Source organism: Mycteria americana, chromosome 1, assembly GCF_035582795.1.
Source record: "Mycteria americana isolate JAX WOST 10 ecotype Jacksonville Zoo and Gardens chromosome 1, USCA_MyAme_1.0, whole genome shotgun sequence".
Classification (NCBI taxonomy): Eukaryota; Metazoa; Chordata; class Aves; order Ciconiiformes; family Ciconiidae; genus Mycteria; species Mycteria americana.
In genome coordinates this window covers 128,573,009-128,597,090 of record NC_134365.1, presented here as the reverse complement: position 1 = coordinate 128,597,090, position 24,082 = coordinate 128,573,009, and the positions used below count along the sequence as shown (strand labels likewise).

Here is a 24,082-nt window from a genome sequence, read left to right as displayed (position 1 = left end):
AAAATTTTTAAATTTATTTAGGATTGAAGTGTGATTTATATCCTTAGGCATCTTAGATATTCCTCTAGGCTTTTCTCTGTACGTACATAGACTAATATCGGAAACCTGAAAATTCATAGGTCAAAGGCTAATGCTGATGGTAACACATTTTTATTCTTACCTCAGTTCACTTTTGTTTGATAGAATGTACAGATGAACAATATTTTTGTGACAATATTAATCATACACACATAAACTTACAGCTGGCTCAATATGCTTGACTTCAGATTTCAGAGAGAATGTCAGTGTGGCACCATCTATTCCACCCACACTCTTTGTGATCAGTAGCAACACTGCTTCAGCAGGGCGCAGAAAACGGCTAGTGAATTCCACATTTATACTTGTTTGACTCCTAGGCAAAATAATAATAACAATAATAATAATAACAATAATAATAGTTTAAATTGGCACAAAATTGTGATTCAGAAATGTCTTTTCAGGAGCACATTTTAGAGTCTTTGTAAGGTAAGGGGGCTAGAAAAGAAAGTCATTTGTTTCTTCTGAAATACTTTGTTGTAGTTCAATCTTCTACCTAAGAGCACCTTAAAACATTCTAATACTATAGATAGAAAAAGAACTATATAGATAGAAAAAGAACAATATTGAGTCCTTATTCCTTTTTATGACCTCAGCATAGCTTAATTTTTCTTCCCACACACACTAGCACAGGAAGTTCTCTTTCCTTATAGTATTATCCTAAGTTAACAACTGATTTACTTTATGCTCCCCTGTTTGAATAGGTTTTTGCGAGTTAAACAGACATCCTGTCATGCATGTTGTGAGGCAGATCTAGATGTTCTTAATCAAATCCTCATTGAAGACTGAGAAAGAAATGAGTAAAAAAACCCTTCAGAATAATTAGTAAAGCTGAGTAATTAGGAGGTGGAAAAAACAAAGTTCTCTCGTACAAGCAACAGCTTAAGTCTCTGATGGGAAACTGAAGAAGGGGAGACCACATGGAATGAGAGTTTAGACTAGGTAAGAGTTAAGTTTAGACTTGATTTGCATTAGTCCTGCAACTAAGCAAGATCAGTAAGAAAAGTTTAGTGGCTGAAGGTCGCACTCTGAAGCACTCAAAATCACACTCTGATTTTGAGATTAATGTCTTAAGACGGCATGAAAGCCAGAAAAATTATAGTGTGTAGGACTGTTCTAAAAGCAAGAGAACAGTAGAATCTAAACATATTCTGCCTTTCTACACGTATGACCAGAGCAGAAAGAGCTTTCTCTAAGCAGAAAAAGACCTATATTTTTTGAGTTGCAAGTAGAATATCTCAAAGTACATACCAAAAATCTGCTGACTGGTTCATACTTTCATTGTAATGCCATTCCATGTAGTTAAAGAAATTTTAAAATTTACCCCCCAACAAACTGTATGAAAGAGATGGCAGAAAGAAAATAACCTATAGAAAAATCTTGAAATTTCTTAATTTACTTAAGCTGGTATTACTTAAATAATACTTCAAAGGAATTCTTAACATATAGGAAAATGTTATATTTATAAACTGCAGATTTGTCAGTTGTCTTTCTGAAAGAGATAGAAGTAACTAAAGTCAAAAGGAAGCCTCTCCGCAACCCAAATCAGCCTTCCCATTAAACAATTAATAGGAACTGTGCAGCCTGACAGAAAAGAATTACAATAGAGGGCAGAGGGAAATCATGTGTGATTTATTGGTCTTCTGCCAACTAGGAATTGTAAAGCAGATGCAATCAACTAACAGTGGTATGTGAAATATGCTTATTATGTATTGTATGTTTATGTACTTACACAAGTAAGCAGTGAAGTAGAGGACTTGTAATAGTAATCAGCATACAATGTCTTCAATGGAATCACATTAATTTACATTTGGTTCACAACTTTCATAAAAACAGCTACTTTTTCAAGTGAACTCAATGCACACATCTCTTCGTGTAAGTTGAGCAATCACAATGATGGCAGAAGTTCTATAAACTTCTTTTGATAGGAGTAGTGGCAGGATTTGTCCCTGGATGACAGCTGCTGTCAAGGAAACTTTCTGGGACGTCCTTTACCTCATTATTATGATGGACCAGGGGAAAAAAAATATATATAGCATTCTTACTTAAAACTACCTTGGGACCTGAGAACTGGATGGTGATAAATAGAATACAAATATCTTAAAAAAAATTGGGGAAGATCAGGAGAATAACAGACCTTTAAGCCTCAAATCTATACCATGCAATGTAGTAGCAACAATTATAAAGAATAAAAGAATAGGATAAGTATAAATGATATCTACAATAAACAGGATCTACCTAAATGAGATCTAACTGGCAGAAGTCAAAATCTGTAAAATGTAGTCCTGCCTTATAAACCTATGGGAGTTCATTAAAAGAGTTCAACAAGAACATGATCAAGGGTGGTTTAACTCTTCTATTTCTAATAAAGCCCCTTTCTATAGACTTACAAGGAAACTAGCAGACAGGAAAGAAGCAAGAAAAGAAGCAAAGAAACATAATGTAGGAACTAAGACTTCTTCCTATGTAGGAAGGCCATTAATGGAGTCCTCAAGGGTCTGTGACAACTGGAAGGAAGTTTACTGATGTTCTAAGTTGCTCCAGGTTGTAAGGACAAAGATTGACAGTGCAAAGATTGCAGGACCTTATGAGACAACAAAATGACGAGGAAATTCAGTGTACATAGATGTGAAGAGATGAACTCATGGAAAGCAGTTCTGTGTTTACATAAAATTATGGCCTGCAAGCCATTATAACTCACCATTGAGAATTTGGGATTTGTGACAGACAGTTTCATGAAAACAACAGCACACTGCTGGGAAACATCCAATAAAGCAAATTAAGTGTTAGGAATAATTAGAAAAGGAACAGACAACTTACATCACCATTAGGCCACCAGATCCCATCCAAAGGGCTCAGACCTTAACTACCGTTTACATCTCTTTACCTCAAAAAGGACAGAGCAGAATTGAAAAAAGCTTACCAAACTGAAGAAAGGATGACTATAGGTAATCAAATTAACCCAGCATGACCTCTAGGCTTAACACCCAGGATAAGGGAGTATGATATTGCCCAGAGTTCTTCCTAACACCAAAAGTCTCAGGATCTCAGTTCTGAGAATCGATGATGAAATGCTGGAAGTTCTGAAAACCTGGCTCTTACAGCCTTCATGTTCCTGCTGCAGAGACCCCGGACATTACCATTTTTGACAGTGAAGAGTTGCTAAGCCACTCAGAGTCTGAGGCTCCTAAGTAGCCCTGCCATTCAAAACATCCTGAAAAATGTATCCTGGGACTGCAGACTCCCAGAGAAGTATACTGCCTGAGACATCCACTCCCAAAGCCACTTTAAGGATCAAGTTTTAAGGAGTCTACTCTGCTCTTGTCACAAATAGGAATGACAGGGAAATGGAATGTATGGAATATTCTGCCTGATCTTTGCCCTCTGGCTCATGCCACAGCAGAGACTTGAATTGTGAACTGTTGCCTTCTGTGGCAAAGCCAGCATCAGGGAAAACACAAAGTTGCTTAGTTTTTTTCTCTATTAATCTGTGTTGTGGTCAATGTAAAGTGAGGGAAAATTCAGCTCATGGAATTGTTCTATGATCTTGTTCATTCTCATATTATTATAACTAGCTCCATCCAAACCTGCTTCAGTTGATATACTGTAGGGATCAAAGATTCTTAATTTCTTTATCAGCTCAGCATGTACCATCTTTCAAAAAAGCAAGCAATCAAATTCTCTCTCTTTTATTTGTTGTACTTCAGTGTAGGAAAAGAAAGATAAAAAGTAGTTCGGAAGGATCAAATTTGCAGAGTTTAAGGCCAACAGAATCACTAGATAACACAATCCAAAGTAGTTATACATTGCAGGTCATTATATGCAACCCAATCATCCTTCAATTGCTTCTGATAACTACCATTTGGCAGAAGCATTTTTCTGAGAAAGCACCTCATATTATCTGAGCCAGAAGGCTGGATTAAATAACATCCTGAGGTCACTTCCTGTACTGTTTTCAATGTTCTGCGATTTGCAAAACCCCTACAGTTAATGAATTTGTCATTCAGATAGATTTTTTTCCCTTCAGTAGCTAATCACTTTTGCTACTTCCAGGTTGAATTTGTACAACACCAGTGTCAAGCTACTGTTCCTATAAACAGTTTTGTTCTATATTGTTTGCAGTTAAACAGGTCCCTTTCCCAGGAAGGTACTTTTAAATATTGATCAAGTCATCTTCATCATTTCTCTTGTTAAGATACCCAGACTGAGTAACTTATAGGCATGTCTACACCACATAACAGAGCTTAGAGACCTTTATGGTATTACTGTTGTGAACTGCAAGTCTATATGGCACAGTGCAGTGCCTTGGAGAGTGGGAATCTCAGATCAAAGATTAATTACATTATATGCAAGATCTGACACTCAGCTACACTGAGAATGTTCTGATGCATCCCAAAAGCCAGAGCAGAATGACAGTATAATCTTCAGAAGATTTGCCTGATGTTCAGCTGCTTAGGATTAAAGCCAGTTTCATCTCAGCCAATTGATATAAAATATTCATCCTTGACAGATATTGGGTGTAGGTGGCAAGGTTTTGGTAGCAGGGGGCTGCAGGGGCAGCCTCTGTGAGAAGAGACCAGGAGCTGCCCTGTGCAGGACACAGACAGTTCCAGCTGGCTCCATAACGGACCCACTGCAGGACACGGCTGAGCCCATCAGCCAAGCTGGTGGAACCTCTGTGAAAGCATATTTAAGAAAGGGCAAAAACATCAGAAAGGCAGAGGAGCAAGGAAAAAGAGTAAGAAACAGTAGTGGGAACATCCAAGTCAGAGAAGGAGAGGGAGAGGAGGTGCTCCAGCTGCCAGAGCAGATATTTCCCTGCAGCATGTGGAGAGGACCACACAGAAGCAGATATCCACACTGCAGTCCATGGAGGGCCCCATGCCAGAGCAGCTGGATATTTCCCGAAGGAATTGTGATCCGTGGATAGCCCATGCTGGAGCAAATTTTTTCATGCAGGACTGCAGCCCATGGAAGGACTCATGGAGCAGGAGAAAAGCATGAGGAGGAAGGAGAAGCAGAGAGGAACTGTTATGAAGTGACTGCAGCCACCTGCTCCCTGTTACCCCCTGTGCCATGCAGGGTGGGAGGGGAAGAAGGTAGAGGACTCTGGAATGAAGGAGTGAAGTTGAGTCTGGGAGAAGAGGGTGGGGAAGAGCTGAGGTGAAGTTTTAATTTTTATCTTTGTTTCTCACTACAAAAGTCTATTTTAATTAATAGAAAATTAATTAAAACAATTTCCCCTAAGTCGAGCCTGTTTTGCCTGTGATGGTCACTAGTAAGCAGTCTCCCCGTCTTATCTCAACCCACAAACCTTTTTAGCAATTTTTTTCTCCCCCTCCTGTTGAAGAGAGGGAGTGAGAGAGCATCTGGGTGGGTGTCTGGCAGCTGGCCAAGTTTAACCCACCACAGCCTTTCATGAGTTTCTCCAGCTAGTAGTGGACCACAGTATACATTGTCATGCTTCTTTGAAAATAACAGACAGAATATATCACATATTTCTGTCACTTTGTTATTATTAGTTTAAAATCATTGGCATCTCTATCTAATGCTGCATCACTGCTTCCTGATATATTTAAGTAACTCCTCTTCATTACCCTTTGCCTTTCTGCTCAAATTTTACCCTGATCTGTTTAGCTTATCAGTTTTCTGCAGTTCATCTCTCCTGGAAAGTAAACACAGTTCTTTCAGACTGGGCCTTCATCTACAGAATCATCTATGCCAAGCGTGCTCACCCAGCAGGTCCAACAGGATTAGTCAGTCACACTTATTCCTTCTAGTGATTATAACGACCCACAGTCATCTTAAATCCAATTATAGTTACTTCTAAATAGAGGAATATATATATTTGGCACATAATTAGAGACAAGTCTCTACGCATGACATGTCTTACTTAAAGCCTTCCAGCTCTCCAATCAGAAGACTGACAAGTTTCAGTTTCTTTAGCCTCCCTATCAAGGCTATGGGTCATCTTTTCAGCTGTAATTGCCTGAACTCTCATGAGTGAATATTCTCTGAACTGCTAATATTTCCCTTGACCTTTTACCCTGAAACTTTGGCAAAGCAAGCTTTACAATTTGACTGGAGCCCTGCAGCAGGCCTTCAAAAGGCAATAGCTGCTATTTTTAACTGCTTCTTGTTTATTAGTTTATCTAAAGTACCTGTTGTTTCAGGGGAAAAAAAGCTGGCTAGTATCAAGCTAGCTTGCAGTGAAAGATGAACTAGTAGTGAAGGTGTATCCCTATTTATATATAATATTCATAAATTCATAAGGAACAGTTTCAATTCAGGGGAACAAGGATGCAGAGATATCGACCTTAAGTTGTCTGAACCATTACAGAAACTCAGAAAGTTTTTAAAAGTATAACTCTTGTTTTTAAACTAGAAATCCTGTTCTCTGATAGCAAGTACGCTTTCCTAATTTTTAGTGATTTTTAACACATTGATTCATCTGCCTCCAATCCCATATTTATGGATTATTTACTTCTAAAAGTAGAACAAATAACTTTAATGTGAAGTGCCTCTTTCTAGCTATTTTAGCATCTTTTATTCCTAAACAGGTTATAGTCAGTGATGCTAACATTCCCGTCAAAAAATAACTCCATTAAGTTTTACTAATACACTCACATCAAATCTCTTACTGAATACACTGAAAATTCTCCCTCACTTTTTATTTAGGCCATAAATATATTTCTTTTTTTCTAGAAGTCTGTTACAAGCCTACCTCATTTCTGAGTTTCTCTGAAGACATTCTTTCCAAAAAAAGCAGAACATTCTCTCCTACAAATCCTCTACCATTTTTCTTGACCTTATACAACTGAATATCAATCAGCACTAACAGCAATAAGCCTACACATAATCAATTAAACAGAGGTGTTGGTTTATTATTCATGTTACTATCACTTCCAAACCCACCTATGATACTATGATCTAATATAAAGCACCTACAAGACTCCCACCCATCCCACCAATGCTTGGAGTTCTCAAACACTTCCATCAGAATATTAAGAAAGCTATTAATTACAAAGAACCTATTTTTCATTTAGTGACCAAGATTACAAGTAAGGTTACATTATGATAAACTCCGCAGAGGTCACCACCGGATGACTGGCAGTTCCACAGGTTTTTATTTGTATGCATTTTTTCAACTGTTTGTTGCTATATATAATGCCAAGCAGCTCAATGACAAGGTTGTACACATTTACTTGTCTCTTGGTTTTTTGGGTTTTTTTTTAAAGATGAAGTGAAAAACAGCTATGGTATTGACCTTTCAGAGAAACACATGATATTTTCAAGGATTACATTTTTATGTTAATTCTTATTTGAAGTAATTGCAAAGAAAATGGAATCAAATCAGCCTCACAGCTCGCTGAAAACATAGCATTACTTGTTGTCCCTTTTGCATATATTTACAATAGGCATGTCATTTAATACTGAAATATTGATCATCCTTAAAGAGCACTGTATTTATGTTGAGTCTTCTTGAATGTGACAATACATACTTGAAATTTTTCTTCTTCTTCACAGGTTATTTTCATACAAAAGTTGACCTTTGTTTTCGTTTTTACAATCTCTAATCCATTTTATCTGCAAAGGAGTATCTTAAATACACTTGCAGTCTAAACTTAAAAACTCTTAACTGACAGCCAGAGTCACTGCTACATCCCTCTTGTCTTCACTAGTTAAACAGGGATTAATGAAATTCCTGTATCTAGTCATAAAGCCACATAGCACAAAAAGAGAAAAATGTACTTAGTGAACAAAAAGAAAAAGATGGCAATATACCATGAGTATTTCTGCTACCAAAAATGTTAACAACCTAATGTTTTCCCAAAATTAAATCTCTCCAAAATCCTTAGATGGCTTTCACAAATGTAAGATAGAGAAATAACTACATTGCAGCTGCAACAATTTCGATCTTGGTGGGGAGGGAAGATGGGGGCAAAAAGAAGCAGTCTAATACTACTATCAAACCTGTATCATGGTCTCTTAAATTCCCAGCCATGCTTCAATTAAGAATAAGAAACAAAAACTGAAATCTTAGAAGAAAGAATTTTTACCTGCTCATGCTTCCACAATGCATTGATGTAAAAAATGTGAATCAAGTTCAGAGGACATATTTCAACTTTAGTTGGGCAAAAAAATAAAAGAACAGCAGATCCAAACTAAAAATCAAAGCTTTCAATACATTGGGACAAAGATATTTATTGGACACAGATGACTCTTCTAATGTTCTGAAGGCTTGTATTCTGCTCTTAAAGCTCTATTGAGCTAAACTGCAAGTGTCCCATTGACAAATTACGCTGGATTTCTTCTAGGTTAAGGAGAAAAAGCCTGATCTTTATACTGACTAATTCTGACTAATTCTGCCCTGTTTGTAGTTGAACATATTTCTAGTGTTCCACCACTATTAAATTAGTAGGTTTACAATTTCCATACTGCTAGACTTATTAATAACACTAAAAAAATCATTACTTACTTAGGGGCAATGGTGACAGTGTTTCCTTTAGGTAATGAGAAATCATCGGCATCTCTTCCTACAAGAATAGCGTTGTACATCAAAGTTTTACTGCTTGGATTTTTCAGACGCACCTATCACAACAACAACAAAATCAGCCTGTTTGAATTCAATTTTTAGAGTATAAAAGGTGTGTTCAGCTAAGTTCCAAAATACAAACTAAGGATATCACAAAATAAGAAAGTACTTCAAATAACTAGGTAGATAATTTTTCTTCCTAAGGAGTATAGACTTCCCACAGACTACCCAACCTCAATTTTTCTGAGTACTCTTTTGCAGTGTACACTGAACTCCTATGCCTATTAATCTCTTATTCCTCTCCATCTTTGATCTCAGATTTCTCAGATTTGTAGATTTTTTCTGTGCTTACAAGCATAGGGAAAAAACAGCAGCAGAAGTCAGGATCCCAAGCCTGAAAAGAAAAAGATGATGCATACTTCCATTTTCTATACTTAGTAGCCAAATGACATAAAAACTATTCATTCTTTGTTGTAGTATAGACATAATATAAACACATATATACATACAGTGTTTTAACCTTGTACTGCTACTAATCTAAATTCGATGGTATCAGTACCTGTTTAACAACAGTCGCATGGAGAGCACCTGTAAATTCTATAGTCTTCTTGGGTAAGTAGTGAGGGAGACTTTCATATAGGTAGACACACAGAATAAGCATCATGACTGGGTTTGGATCACAGATGTCAGTGGCCTAATGTTGAAAACAAAAAAGAAAAAATATCGAGACATTCAGTGACATTTTTGCCTGTATAGTTGAGATATGAAGATGAAGAATGAAAAGTTTAAGAACAAACATACAAACATTTTCAACCTAACTTTTAATAACTGGATTAGGCCATAGCTAAGATGAATATGAATCTTGTCAGTGCACAAAAAAATCAATTATTGAAGACCACTGACATGCTCTGGTAATAAACCTAGGCTAAAATGCAATACAGCACTCTGTGAAAAAGTAAATATATATTGCAAAGAACAGAACACAACAGGCAGTCTATCTTCAAATTTTGCAGAAAGGCCCTTGTTCCTCTAGTTAGTTCCTCCTGCAGGTATGGCAAACAGCAGTTTCATGAATGTCCCTTGTCAGAATACAAAATCAGCTGTAATGACGTTGAACAAGGATCCACAAAATCTAAATGCTTATGGATCTCCTTGGAGTATCAGAGACTGGGTATCCCACTGTTCTGCATCTGCCAACAGAGCAGTTGCTCGAGTAAAGAGTGTAAGAAATTGGGCAAATATGAAGTAATCTTTCCATTGACATAATTTTCCAGCTTCTGGAAACTAGTGGCTTAAGGATTTAATGATTACTGTTAAACACCACTCTGTCATTTTAAATTCTTCTCTGTTTCATTCTTTACATTCAGAAATAAGCCTAACTGTCATTAACAGTTTATGAATTCTTTTTAATTAGAAATTGCTTATTGAGTTTTCTTCCTCTTTTGATGTTATTAAAATGCAACATTGGCTGAAATCTATTGCCTAAAACCTAGGACCATAAAAAGCAGCTGAGATTTAAGTCCTAAGGCAGGAGCTCTAAGAAAGCAAAATGATGCATCACTGCGCACAAGTACAAATAGTTCCACCCTCAAATAGCTTGTACTTTATGACTGATGGATCAGCAACTGACAAAAGTTTTCTTCAGCTAGCAAAAGCTGCATTTTGACACAATAATTTTGTGAGGAGAAAGGGTATAAAAGACAAACATTTGAAACTCTAGTGGAGCCACCTTCTTCCAACACAATGTAAAAAACCTCAGTAGCTTAAGGAAAATATTCCAAGTAGAAAAACCTTTATACAAAATAAGAACCTAAGAGCAGCCTATTGACTCAGACCATGGGCCAAAAGGACACCACTACAAGCTGATGCCTACATGAAAATGATTATATGGTAAGTACACATACACTTGAGTATTTCCCCAGGCTCAAGACTGGCCCCAAGCACAAGACTTCCTGAACCACATATGATTTCTGTCTCCTTGGAAATCTTAATTTCTTTTTCTTCCAAGCCTATGCACAATCTCCCTTTGACGCTGTGTAAAAAGTGTAAAGGTATCCTAAGAAAACACTCTCCTTTAGAAGTTATGTTCAGTATAACCAAGAAAGAATCTGGAAGAAAAGATTGAGCTATAAGCTAAGTTTTCTTAATGAATGTGCTCTAAATAAATGCAGTAACACCAAGCATTTGAAGTAATGCTTACTTTCACCAGCCTATGGCATTCTAGCCCTATGCAAAGTACAATTTTATTTTCAAAGATTCAAGAGAAGAACAGCAAGAAGTAAATAAAAAGAGCTTACTATTTTTTCTTCTTTTCCTAAAGTCATCAAAACAGGGTGCCCATCTCTTCTGCTACCAAGAATGAACCCACATTTAACACACAAGAGAAGAGGGAAAAGAAGATGCTCTTTTGTTGTCACAGATGGGTGAAAACAATTCTGCATTTCAAACCAGAAAAATCTAGAATAAACTGGATTCTAAATTCAGAAATGCAAGGAGTCAAACCAACACGGCATTTCCAATGTAGGAATAATCTTTCTTTCCCATCCGGTCTACAAGCTTGTCAGAAGTTTCCCATCATGTTTTACAGAAAGGAGAAATTAAAGAATTCTCACAGATGAACCCAGCAGTATTTTCTCTGGCTCCTTCAGCCCATGAGGTGCTGTGCTATAATGAGATGCTCTGTGTCTTGTAAGAATCCTCAATTCAGTAGGAGAAAACAAATCCAGAAAGGCCAGTGAAGCTATAATTTGTCCAAACTTGAAAGAGAAACTAAAGGCAGAGATAGTTGCCAAGGCACAGCAAGGGCCAGCTGCTCTCTCCAGGCCAGGGAGCCAGGAGCCAAAGGCAATGTAACACAGCTGCAGAGTAGGGGCCAGCCAGGGCACCCAGCCAGGAGCAGAGCAGCCAAGGAGTACCGGAGCAGCCCCAGCGACAGCCATCAGGTCCTCCCTGGGGACCAGGACAGGCCAAGGCTGGGATGAGGGCCTATGGGTGGGCTTGGCTTGGCAGGTCCTATGGCTGGGCAGGGCAAGGCTGTGGGGAGCTGGAGACCAGCCCTGCTGTAGCATCGCTGGGGCAGGGGCTGATGGTCCTGGGGGGCTGATGTGGGGTCCTGGGCCATGGGCAGGTGGGGGGAGCCCCGAGCAGCTGGGCGGGGGCAGGCAGGGCTAGGGGTGCCCCCAGGGCCTTGACAGTAGTTAAGTCTGAAGAGCATTCAACCTATATCATTTGATGACTCTACAATACACATTTTAGAAAATCGTATTTTTAACAAGGCTTCATCTCCCTGGGTGCAAGGAAACCAGAAGGAGCTGTATCCCTGAATAGACTCTCAATGTCTGCTTTAGGAAGGGGAACCTCTCCTTCTCCATACCCATGCATTATATGGCAGGGTGGGGAGAGAAAAAAGAGAGACAATCTGAGTACTGGAAAAGATGGCAAGGCTTGGCTCATGGACTAAAAGCAGAGAAGGGATGCAGCCCTTTCCCAAAGGATAAACATTATTTAAGGAAAGATGACCTATTACCAAAAGCTTCACAGACTTATTACTGACTACAGCTCAGCCCTAATTAAAATAGATGCCTGTAGTCCTGCAAATTAAATGCCTGTAGTCCTGCATTAATGTGTTCTGTATGCTTTGTACTATAAGGAATATGAATTTTTGTTTTGTTTGGTACAACAGGAAGGAGAAACCTGTCAAGATATATTAGAACAGACAAGCCTTACCACATTTTTACCTATATACGTATTTAAATTAATCTTGCGTTACATCTCACTAGGTAACCTCCAAGTTTTCTTAATTTCCCTTCTGTTCTATTAAATTAGAGACAGGTAGGAGATTCCATAGAAAAGGCAGAACTGGAGCTCCCCTGGTGGCAGATCCATTGACTCCATGGAGCACAAAGGCAGGAAGAGTTACTGACTGCTTCCTCCCTCTTTTCTCGCCCTGTGCCCAAGCCAAGCATCACATCCCTATTCCCAGCAGTTCTAGCACAGCTCTTTCTCTAACCTTCCAAGAGAGCGAGTACATCACTGGGCACTGATCTGAAGTTTCCCTGTCACTTTCCATACACTTATCCTCGTAATTCTTAAAATTCATATCATATACTCGTCATGCACTGATGTAATCATATGCTTCATCTTGTATTTCTATTTATTTCCATCACCACTGGTTTTAAAGGTTGGAATTTTAGGATGCACATAATACGCAAAGTAAAAAAGCTTCTTCCCTGCCAAAACCTTTAAACTTGAAGTCTGAAAAATATTCTGATGTTTTCCATTCACTTATCTCAGTAATGGCTATTGAATGTTAACAAGTATTTGGAGGAGAAGTTATTCCAATATAGCTGTGGTTTTATAACTCTACTGTTCATCTTTCCCGCACTTTCATTTAAGATAGCAAAGATGCCAGAGTAGATTATCTGCTGAAGCCTAACTTTCTTTTGCCACCTACTTCTACTCATTTCCACTTAGATCAGTATTTATTCCCTCAGAAAACATTATTCTGTTTTATCCTGTGCTGAATTCATAAAACTGCATTTGTGACATTAATCTACTACTCTAGGACTAATTAAAAAAAAAAAAAATCAGTGTACTTCATAACAACATTCAGCAGAAAATTCACATAGTCTTTATACATTATTTGCTTTAAAAAATTCTGTGTTAGCAAACAATAGGACTTAATAAAGTTTAACAGATTTATGCCTTAAATGATATCCATAACAAAGGTTCTCAAAATATGAAAAAGCCTCTCATATTTCTTGAAGAGTTGGGTGCTTGCTTGTTAGCTTTTTATTTATGCTCTAATGTTGCCTAGTTAAAGAAAATGCTGAAGCTGACAAACTGGATAAATTATTATACTTCAAATTCTAAATATTCCAAGTTAGGATTATATCAAAACTGGACAAGAAGTTCAAGGGCTAGTAGATTGGTTCTATTGTGAAAACAAAGCTATTTAACTGTTATAACACCATCAGCTCTGTGCTGTTAATTCCATAACTAACTCTCCATGTTTTCAATCACCTGTATATTACTAAAGTCTGGTCTTTAGTATGGCTGGTACTACTGCTGAGAAAACAGTTTGCAACTGCTTACAAATAATGCCTCTTGATTTTATGAAAATGGGTTTATAACTTAATGCAAAAATTAAATGGCATTAACTGCCTCTAAGTAATTCCATGATATTTAGAAAATGCTGGCAGTTCTGTTTTATTAGATAGCGGTGCAGTGGATTGATACTTAGAATAGAATATATTACAAACAAATACTAATCTATCTATCTGGAAAAGGAAAAAAAAATCAGGGTGTTTTAAATCCAAAATAATCACAGAAACTATAAGCCAAAGTTCTGACAGACAGAAAAGAGGAGAGAAAAACTTTATTAAAAGATATCAGGAAGGAGTAGATCGCTGAACTACTACTTGTGGCAATAACACTCTCCATTTTTCTGAACATGTAATTATTAGTTGAATAATGTAATGAAGCAAACTATTCAACAGATACAAAATCATGCAAGAAGGCCTTCCCCACTACAAAGCCTACAAAGCAAAGATGAAAATAGACATCCTATGCCAAAGAACAGCTTCTAGCAGGACACAAATAACTGAAAAATAGAAAATGCTTGGAATCAGCGGCCATGAAATGTTACCTAGGTAACAAATTTAAACCAACAATTGCAAAGGAATATTGAAATTATGGCAAAAGTGTTAAACAAACAGAAGGTAATAAAAATACTATATTAAATTTCAGAAACAGAAAGCCATACATTAATCTTTATTAGTTATTTCCAGATTTGTAAGGCTTAAACATTGAACTTAAAAGGTGAACATATAGAAAACAATGTTGTTTGTGAACAAAAGGAGGTTCCTAAGTTTATATAGGCTTTGCTTATACAAGTGCAGCAGTCAAGTTTTCAATGAGCTGGAAGTCAATGTGAGAATAGAACAGTCAGCAAGTCTGGAAAAAAGATCAAGTAGTCATTTTGGTGTCTAAATAAAACTTAAAAGTCTATATTTTTGTATGTTTGTAATGTATACATATACAAATATGCTTTTTAAAAGACTATATCTATCCCAGACATACCCAGTTTCTCTTTAGAAATAGCCCAGGTGAGACCATTATCAGGTCCGAGTAATTTTCAGTTGCTCTGACGGAAATAAAAAGCACCACTGATTTTGAAACATACGTTTCCTCTTCTTTTGTTTCCACAACATGCTTATGGGGTGCCCAAGGGTATAATCTAGGTAAACTTAAAACTAGACATGCCTGAACAGATCACTTGTCTGTTGTAATTGCATATGTTTCCATAGATCTCATCATGCCAGTAAGTCATAGAATCATAGAATAGAATCATAGAATGGTTTAGGTTGGAAGGTACCTTAAAGATCATCTAGTTCCAACCCCCCAGCCATAGGAAGGGACATCTTCCACTAGATCAGGTTGCTCAAAGCCCCATCCAACCCGGCCTTGAACAGTTCCACAGAGGGGGCATCCACAACTTCTCTGAGCAACCTGTTCCAGTGTCTCCCCACCCTCACAGTAAAGAATTTCTTCCTAATATCTAATCTAAATCTACCCTCTTTCAGTTTAAAACCATTACCCCTCGCCCTATCACGACACTCCCTGATAAAGAGCCCCTCCCCGTCTTTCCTGTAGGCCCCCTTCCGGTACTGGAAGGCTGCTATAAGGTCTCCCCGGAGCCTTCCCTTCTCTAGGCTAAACCACCCCAACTCTCTCAGCCTGTCCTCACAGGGGAGGTGCTCCAGCCCTCTGATCATTTTTGCAGCCCTCCTCTGGACCCGCTCAAGCAGGTCCATGTCTGTCTTATACTGGGGACCCCAGAGCTGAACTCCAGGTACGGTCTCACCAGAGCCAAGTAGAGGGGGACAATCATCTCCCTCGACCTGCTTGCCACACTTCTTTTGATGCAGCCCAGGATGTGATTGTCTTTCTGGGCTGTGAGCACACATTGCCAGCTCATATTCAGTTTTTCATCCATCAGTATCCCCAATTCCTTCTCCACAGGGCTGCTCTCAACCCACTCATCACCCAGCCTGTATCCATGTTTGGGATTGCCCCAACCCACGTGCAGGACCTTATATTTGTCCTTGTTGAACTTCATGAGGTTCGCACAGGCCCACCTCTCTAGCCTGTCAAGGTCCCTCTGGATGGCATTCCCTTCCCTCTAGAGTATCAACCACACCGCTAAGCTTGGTGTCATATGCAGACTTGCTGAGGCTGCACTCAATCCCACTGTCCATGTCCCCAACAAAGACGTTAAATAATACTGGTCCCAGTTCGGACCCCTGAGGGACACCACTCATCACTGGTGTCCACCTGGGCACTCAGCCATTGACTGCAACTCTTGGAGTGCGACCATCCAGCCAACTCCTTATCCACTGAGTGGTACACCCGTCAAATCCATGTCTCTCCATTTTGGAGACAAGGATGTTGTGTGGGACAGTATCAAATGCTTTCCACAATATTATCAATAAAGCTGAATTCCAGCCAAATGTTCTTTATCTAATGCTCTGATTTATCAGGCTTACAGATCAAAGCAAATAGTTGTTGCATCCACTTTTATAAGGATGCTTAGGAAGATTCAGTCCTTTACAACTCTCTTCAAGTGTTTTTCCAGAATGCCCTAGGAAAGGTATGTAATGAGAAGACAATTGCTACTCTAACAAATAAAAGTGATCTTTAATTTTTTCTCTCTTCTATTTTCTGAATTTAAGACCGCACATCAATATTAGATTCCTCTTTCAGGCAAACCAAGGTATTTGCATTTACATTATAGATTGGTGGATAGACAGATACAGAGTTCTATCTCTGTATTTGCAGTATCATACAAATTGCAGTCAAATAACTAAGAATTAAGACAGAAATCCTCTTCCTTAAAGTTACTTTTGTCAAGCAGTTGCCATATTCACCAAGCTAATAGCTCCTTACTAAAGTACAGGAAACTGAAGACAAAAAAGTGTTAATCATCTTTAGAGATGATTACAATAAAAGTATGACTGGATTACAATAAAAGTATGACTGAAACATTAAGCGACAGCCAGGAAGTTACCTTTCTAAGTGCATACAATAATCTGTAGACTACCTCAAGGAAAAATTCTTACATGTAGTGGAAATTCAAAAAATTCTGTGTTGCTGCATTTCTTTCCTCTTCTCCATTGGCTGCTGACAGCATCTTCTTTCTCTCCTTCATTTCAGACTCAGGTCTTGGGGTTACCATTTACTCCCACTCCCTTTCTTGCTCATATGGCCATGTTATTGCTGAGTTTCACTGCTTTCTACTGTACAACAATGCTGAATTCCTCCCTTCATTTCAACATAACAGCCACATTCATTTTCAGCTTCTTAGCACTCTCCAACTTTACTCACAACATTTTCTACAGCTTGTTTGAAAATATCCTCCCTTTTACTTGGTCCCAAATAAAAATGTCAATATTGTTGGCCCCAATTTTAAATCAGTCAGTAGCAAATTGAGTTCCTCTACTGGCTATCCCCAATCACTGCATCTTCTCTCCTAATCTATACTTGTCATGTACATTCCCTTCATATCGCTGTTATCCACCATCCTATCTTGCAATATTTAATTTTGGGCTTTCAATTGGATCTTCTTCAAATCAAAGCATTTTAGAACTTAAAAATATCAAACACAAAGAAAAAATACATAGAAAGACACCATTAATACTCCAGGGTTGAACTGTCAGTCATGATTAAAAAATGGAAACAAAGAATTTCTTGCCCAAAGTACTCCATCTTAAGCCTGTATCTTAATCCTTAAGAGGATTTAAAAGCCTTGAACTCCGTTAGAGGTATCATTTAAACTTGCAGCTGAAGTCTTCCAGACAGTTAAACTTCTTTATTATTACAGAACCTTAGATTTTTAAAGTGATTGAAAGTGTCATCTATTCCAGACCTCATATATGTCTCAGCTTGTGCTGTCACCACCATCCTTGCATTAATGCAAAGCTGTCCTGAAAGTTCAGAAGGAATGATTGCCTGATAGTGAAGAACTTTGCCAATACTGTTGGAACATTTTAGCCTGCTAAATTTAAGAGACAAGACTATCAGAAAAATCCCAAATTAGGACAGTTCAGCAACAGGATTCATGTATTTTGCTGCTTTTATTGCTGAAGAAGAAGAAGCTTAAGAAATTTCTACAGTAGTCTTAGAAAAGCATATATGAATTCCAATAAAACTATGTAAAAAGTACCCTTTACCTTTTCTTTTTTTTTTTTTTTTTACTTTCCACAATATTTTTTTTTTAGAACACGCCTTAGCTAGAATTAAAATACAGACCTTGAAGATCCAAGATCTGTTCCTTTTTCTGGTGTTGACTGATTATATAGCTTTGTTTAAATTCCTAGTCTGTATGGAGATGGACTTTCCCATCTATAAAAACACCAATACATCAAAAATATGCTGTACTGTAGACAATGTAGTCTTAAAACACACTAAGTGCATTAAGGAGAATGTCCTGGAGTTCTGCTTCCACCTTTAATGTGGTTAACTCCTTTTGCATATCCGGCATCCAGCCTCTGCCTTCATGTGCTGAACTGCCTGGGTTTATTAATTAAAATCTGAGGCAAAATATGCCTTCATTTTGAGGATTATACCTAGTTTATCTTTTTACACTTCCTGTCAGTACAAGTATACGAAACAGTAGATTTTCTTGGTTTAGCCTGTCATAGCAATGCCATTTATAACAGCATATCTGTATCAGGATGTGGGAGCAAGACAGTAGCCGATACAACTGGAAATAGAAGGGTTAATCTTTCCCTGTAATCATAACACAATCAAATGGAAAGGGAGAAAAAAAAGTTGTAATTGAGCTTCCTTTCATACCACTTTGTTAACAGCACACCTCTACCTCTGATTCCTAATACTATTAATTCCTTAAGAAAGTTTCCTCATACACCAACAAATACTATGTCTATTCTACTGTATCCTCTAGCCAGCCCAATATGCTCAGAATCACAGAATCACAGAATCGTGTAGGTTGGAAAAGACCTTTAAGATCATCGAGTACAACCATAAACCTAACACTGCCAAGACCACCACTATACCATGTCCCTAAGCACCTCATCCAAACGTATTTTAAATACCTCCAGGGATGGCGACTCCACCACTTCCCTGGGCAGCCTCTTCCAATGCTTGATAACCCTTTCGGTGAAGAAAAATTTCCTAATATCCAGTCTAAACCTCCCCTGGCACAACTTGAGGCCATTTCCTCTTGTCCTATCACTTGTTACCTGGGAGAAGAGACCGACCCCCACCTCACTACAACCTCCTTTCAGGTAGTTGTAGAGAGCAATAAGGTCTCCCCTCAGCCTCCTTTTCTCCAGGCTAAACAACCCCAGTTCCCTCAGCCGCTCCTCAGAAGACTTCTGCTCCAGACCCTTCACCAGCTTCGTTGCCCTTCTCTGGACACGCTCCAGCACCTCCATGTCTCTCTTGTAGCGAGGGGCCCAAAACTGAACACAGTATTCGAGGTGCGGCCTCACCAGTGCCGAGTACAGGGGCACGATCACTTCCCTACTCCTGCTGGCCATGCTATTTTTGATACAAGCCAGGATGCCATTGGCTTTCTTGGCCGCCTGGGCACACTGCTGACTCATATTCAGGCAGCTGTCAACCAACACTCCCAGGTCCTTTTCTGCCGTGCAGCTTTCCAGCCACTCTTCCCCAAGCCTGTAGCGTTGCATGGGGTTGCTGTGACCCAAGTGCAGGACCCAGCACTTAGCCTTGTTGAATCTCATACAATTGGCCTTAGCCCATCGATCCAGCCTGTCCAGGTCCCTCTGCAGAGCCTGCCTACCCTCAAGCAGATCAAGCTCCACACCCACCCCAGTCCACCACAGTCCCTGACGTTCACTTTGCTCATGATAAAAACTGCATCACTCTGCAAATGCTTAAGAGAAAGATGTGACATCAAACAGTTTCTACTAGTTTTGGTAAGGAGGACAGGATTTTTAATGACTCAGGGAGCAAAGGAGAAAAGGAAAATAAGGGGGAATCTGCTATTTTAAATAGGTAATAGTTCGGTAACTAACACACACAACCAGCACATGGAAGATAAGAGGATGAATCCCTGTGAGCATGTAACCTTGTAATACAGCCTTGCCATTGCTATTAACAGGCCATAAGCTTTGTACCAAATTTACAGGGCCTCAGCACAGGGGTTTGACAAGTCTTCTCTGTCTGAAGGCTTGTTGACCAGCTTGTAGAGCTTTGCTTTACTTGGTTTAGCTGTGACAGCAACTTTTTTAATTGATCAGGCCTCTGTGACTAATTTGTTTTACTTTTATCTTTGTATGGTGTTACCAGAACCCACAGCTATAAGTAAGTCAGAAATGGTCAGTTAAAGAAATGCAGACCAGGAGCAGGAGAAAACTGGTTTTAGGGGCAACAAAAAGAACAAAGAAATAATATCTAACATATGTAGAGGGCACCATATATAGAAAATTTGGAGCTGTAGGCCAATGAAAAAAACACAGAGATGTAAAGCATGTTACTAAACATATAAAAATGATCCCAAGTGGATCCTAGATTGAAGAAGAAATTATCATCAACAACATCACATTCCCCCCAGAAAACAACGTCAGAAGCTGATGGCTTATACTGTTACTCTCACCAGCAGACCAAAGCTACTGACTTCTGTGTGCATCAAATCTGGGACAGAATCCTTGTGGGCCTTCGTGATTAGATAGATGCACTTAAATGTCACCAGACATTCATATAATTTTTTTACCACTCCTCTTTATGTTTAAGTGCATGATGTTTGTTCTTAAATATATTTTTTCTAAATTGCCTTAGAATGTTAATAATAAATTCCACTCAGGTTTTCATTGTGTGATTTATGATGCTAGCATCTGAATTGAATTAATCATGGTCAGCTAGTTGTATATATGCAATTCTGCAAAGCAAGGAATCACAGAAATTACTTGTAATTAAGTGTATTTATATGAAGCAGTATTTTGGTTTCCATCATACAGTAGCACATCATGAAACAAAACTGCTTCACTAAAATCTCACCTTAATTTGATGCACAATATTACTATCCAAAAAGTTAAAAAAAAAAAAAAATTGAAAGTATAAGAACTGCTAGTACAAAATCATTTACCTTTATGTCTATAGCCAGACTGACAGCATGCATAGCATTCACAAGTATCAAACAGTTGTGCAGAAACTGTTCAGGAGTTCTTGGATTAGTATACATCCTTACAAAGTGAGTAGCAATCTAGAGAAGAAAGAAATCAAACTCTTGATCTTGCAGTAAGCAAAATTACCGTGTTTGTATTTTCACTCTTTCAGCAATCCATAAAATCTAAATTTTGAACTAAAATTCCCTATTAAGACTGTACCCAGAGAAAAGAAAAATTAATACTGAAATAATCACTCTAGACTTGCTAAATGTTGGGGGTTTTTTTCTTTTTAAAAACCACATAAACCAACAGTTCCAAAGGAAAATAAGGCCTGAATAAACCCACTTAATAGACTGTATAAAACCTGCACAATATTACGGAAAGTCCTTACCAAATATGGACAATAAGCTGCCAGCTGTGCTGCCAATACCAGACCATCTAGTAGATCTCGGTCAAAATTTACTATCCATCTCATTGGTGGTACTTCACCTGATTTAAAAACAGAGCAAGATGAATTAGACTCTTCTCTGAGATGCCTAATTTTATTCTAGATAGTTATGACGACTATTTGAAATGACTGAGTAGAGGAAAGGACAGAAAAAGGAAACATCCATTCACATTGCAGATTTTCCCAGGCATAATTCTCTTCCAGAGCCATTGCTCAAATCATGAAAAATCTCACCTAGAATATTGTAACTATTATTCATACACTGTTACAGCATGTAAGTGTACTCATCACAAAGGAAGGGAAAGCACGTAGACTAAACTTAACCTCACAGATTAGGAACCTAGACATGTAAATTGTTTTTATATTTATAGGCATAACATTCATAGGGCTACTGAAACTCATGAAAAGATGCATGAATCCTTTAAAGTTGCAATGTTTAAGCACATAAAAAGGAAAAGTTTATTAATTTTCTTTAAGGTCATATTAAATTATTTGGCACAAATGCAATATAAATGAAAACTAACAGCTCAATTCCTGCAGCACAGATCGCTACTTCTCCAATTGTGTTGTAAAGGCTTATGCCTCACAACGTTAGGTTATTTTTTACATTACTAATGTTTTTATTTAAAATAAAACTGATTATTAAGAAAGTAAATATAGTTTATTTATTAGTATTTCTTATCTGAAGCATTCTGTATCTTAAATATTTAACACAGCATTTAGACAACAGACTTTTGTTCTTAAGCATCATAATAAACCATAGGAAGAATACAGTCATTTGAAAACTCTCCACCTGAGATATTCTCCAAAAAAAGTTACTGACATACTAAATGTCAGTAACTAAATGTCAGTAACAAAACTAAATGTTTTAAATCACTGTCTATACCCAATTACTGGTACTTTGCTCTCCAGATGATATGCACTTTGTGAAGCGTGAACACATAGAAGCTGATCCTTTTTTAAGGAGAGCAATCTGGTCACAAATATTCAAGTACTGAGTCATGCCTCCTCTGTTGTGTTATTTGCAGTTTCTTCCAACTTCTATTGCAAAAATACCTATTGCTTAATTTTCTTTTTTTTCATTACTGTCTCAGGTCCAAGCTCCCAAATTCAGGGAACACTTTGGACTTCTGCTACTGGCAAGGTTTTCAGACAGACCAGGATCACGCTTTCTCATATAGGACAAATTATATAGTTTTTATTTCACTATACATCCAGAGAGTGTATTGTTTACCAAGTTTGAAGCTTCCAAATTTGAAAAAAGCCCACTGATATGCTACAGAATCTGAGATGATCAAAAATCTCCTACATATTAAAAACACATAAACATCTTAAAGTTATAATATAAAGAAATGTTCTTTTCTTTCAAAAATGTTATCATTAAAAGATAAAAAAAGTTTGTAACACTGAACTGGTATAATAGTAATATAACAATGTTCAGAACAGTCCACTATCTTCATTAGCAAAAGAAGAATTTGGAGACAGCAGTACTTGACATAGAAATTATTTCAAAGAACAGAAGCATAAAATATTTCACCAGGCTACACATTTCAGACCTTTATTTCAAGTCTGTCCTTATTAAAAGCTTCATTCTACAAGACCTAACACATGTAAGCAGGAGCACAAATCGTGTATATTTTAAAGGTCTCTACCATTACAGAAAGACTGTTACAAACTAAATGAAAGTTCAAGAAAGAGAAAAGGATAGATTCTCTATGCATTTAGAACACAATGGTCTCATTTAGTGGTCAAGAGTGCTGAATCTTTTGCTCTCACAAATTAGACGACGCTATGCTACAGATTTAACACTTCAATCAGCGTTACTAAGGGTTTTAAACTTGAGACAGTATTTTTGGGTATGTTATATACCCTATGAACAACACCTATCAAAACCACACTGACTAAGAAAAAAAGTAGGCTGTTTTATACTGAAAATTATTAAATTTCTTAAGATAACCTTATTCACTTCTAAGTGCCTTCAGATGTCAGCCAGGCTAATGTAACCAAGCAAGTTATTGTCCAAAAGCCAGGCCACAAATCCAAAAAGCATTCACACTGGAAAAAAAATTCCTGACCTTAAACTGAAACAGTGGTAACCACTCCATGTAGTGCTGAAGACACTATGAATCTTCAAAATGGTTTTCTTTTACTAGCACTTATTTTACTTGAGTTTATACCACCTCAATTGCCTTTACCCACCTACTTTTGTTTGATATTAAGTGGGATTCCCAAATTGTAATTAGTGACAGGCAAAAAGTAGCTAGAGATGCTGCTGCTAATGTCAGATCATAATTTATCAACATCAGCTCATGTAACTTCCATTGGTCCCCCAAGAAGTACAGTTAAATCAAATTTGCAACTAAGTACCTATTATCAGCTACAGGTATAAATTTGGTTGTGGAACTCCTCATTTATACCAAACAGTTTAGTTTTAAGCTTATAAAATTGTTCTACAGTGATGTAAATATGCTTCAGACTAAATTTAAGAGATAAACTATTCAAGAACCAAATAGAAGAAATAAAATAACCATGGGACAAATCATTAAATAGGAAGTGGATTCAGATGGAATCCTATATTAATGCAAATTAATATATCAAATTATAATCTCAAATAAAAATTAATTCCAGGAAAAAATAATTTTTAAGTACTTGCTTTCATACAATAAGCCAGCTAACACACAACAGAATTTTATCAAACTGTGACTTTGTATGTCATAGAAGAGTGAAAATCTTACAGAATTTTCAAAGATTGTTCATGAACATCCAGAAGTAAAACTTTGATGGGCATACGCATTGCACCGGGAGTGCTGGTTCATTATGATCCTCCTAAGACACTAAGACTTCATAAAGTATCACTGCCAGTTATTG

At 37.7% G+C, this 24,082-nt stretch overlaps 1 protein-coding gene across 1 annotated transcript in view; it reads right to left on the bottom strand.

The window, feature by feature from the left end:
* The window catches only part of CFAP47 (cilia and flagella associated protein 47), a 358,571-nt gene that overhangs the window by 233,687 nt on the left and 100,802 nt on the right, over positions 1 to 24,082 (bottom strand). Inside the window, exons 34-38 of the mRNA XM_075491883.1 lie at positions 21,158 to 21,255; positions 20,745 to 20,861; positions 9,171 to 9,305; positions 8,555 to 8,667; positions 241 to 391 (exon numbers count right to left, since the gene is read on the bottom strand). Coding sequence (XP_075347998.1) covers positions 241 to 391; positions 8,555 to 8,667; positions 9,171 to 9,305; positions 20,745 to 20,861; positions 21,158 to 21,255 — 614 coding nt within the window. The remainder of the gene's footprint in view (positions 1 to 240; positions 392 to 8,554; positions 8,668 to 9,170; positions 9,306 to 20,744; positions 20,862 to 21,157; positions 21,256 to 24,082) is intronic.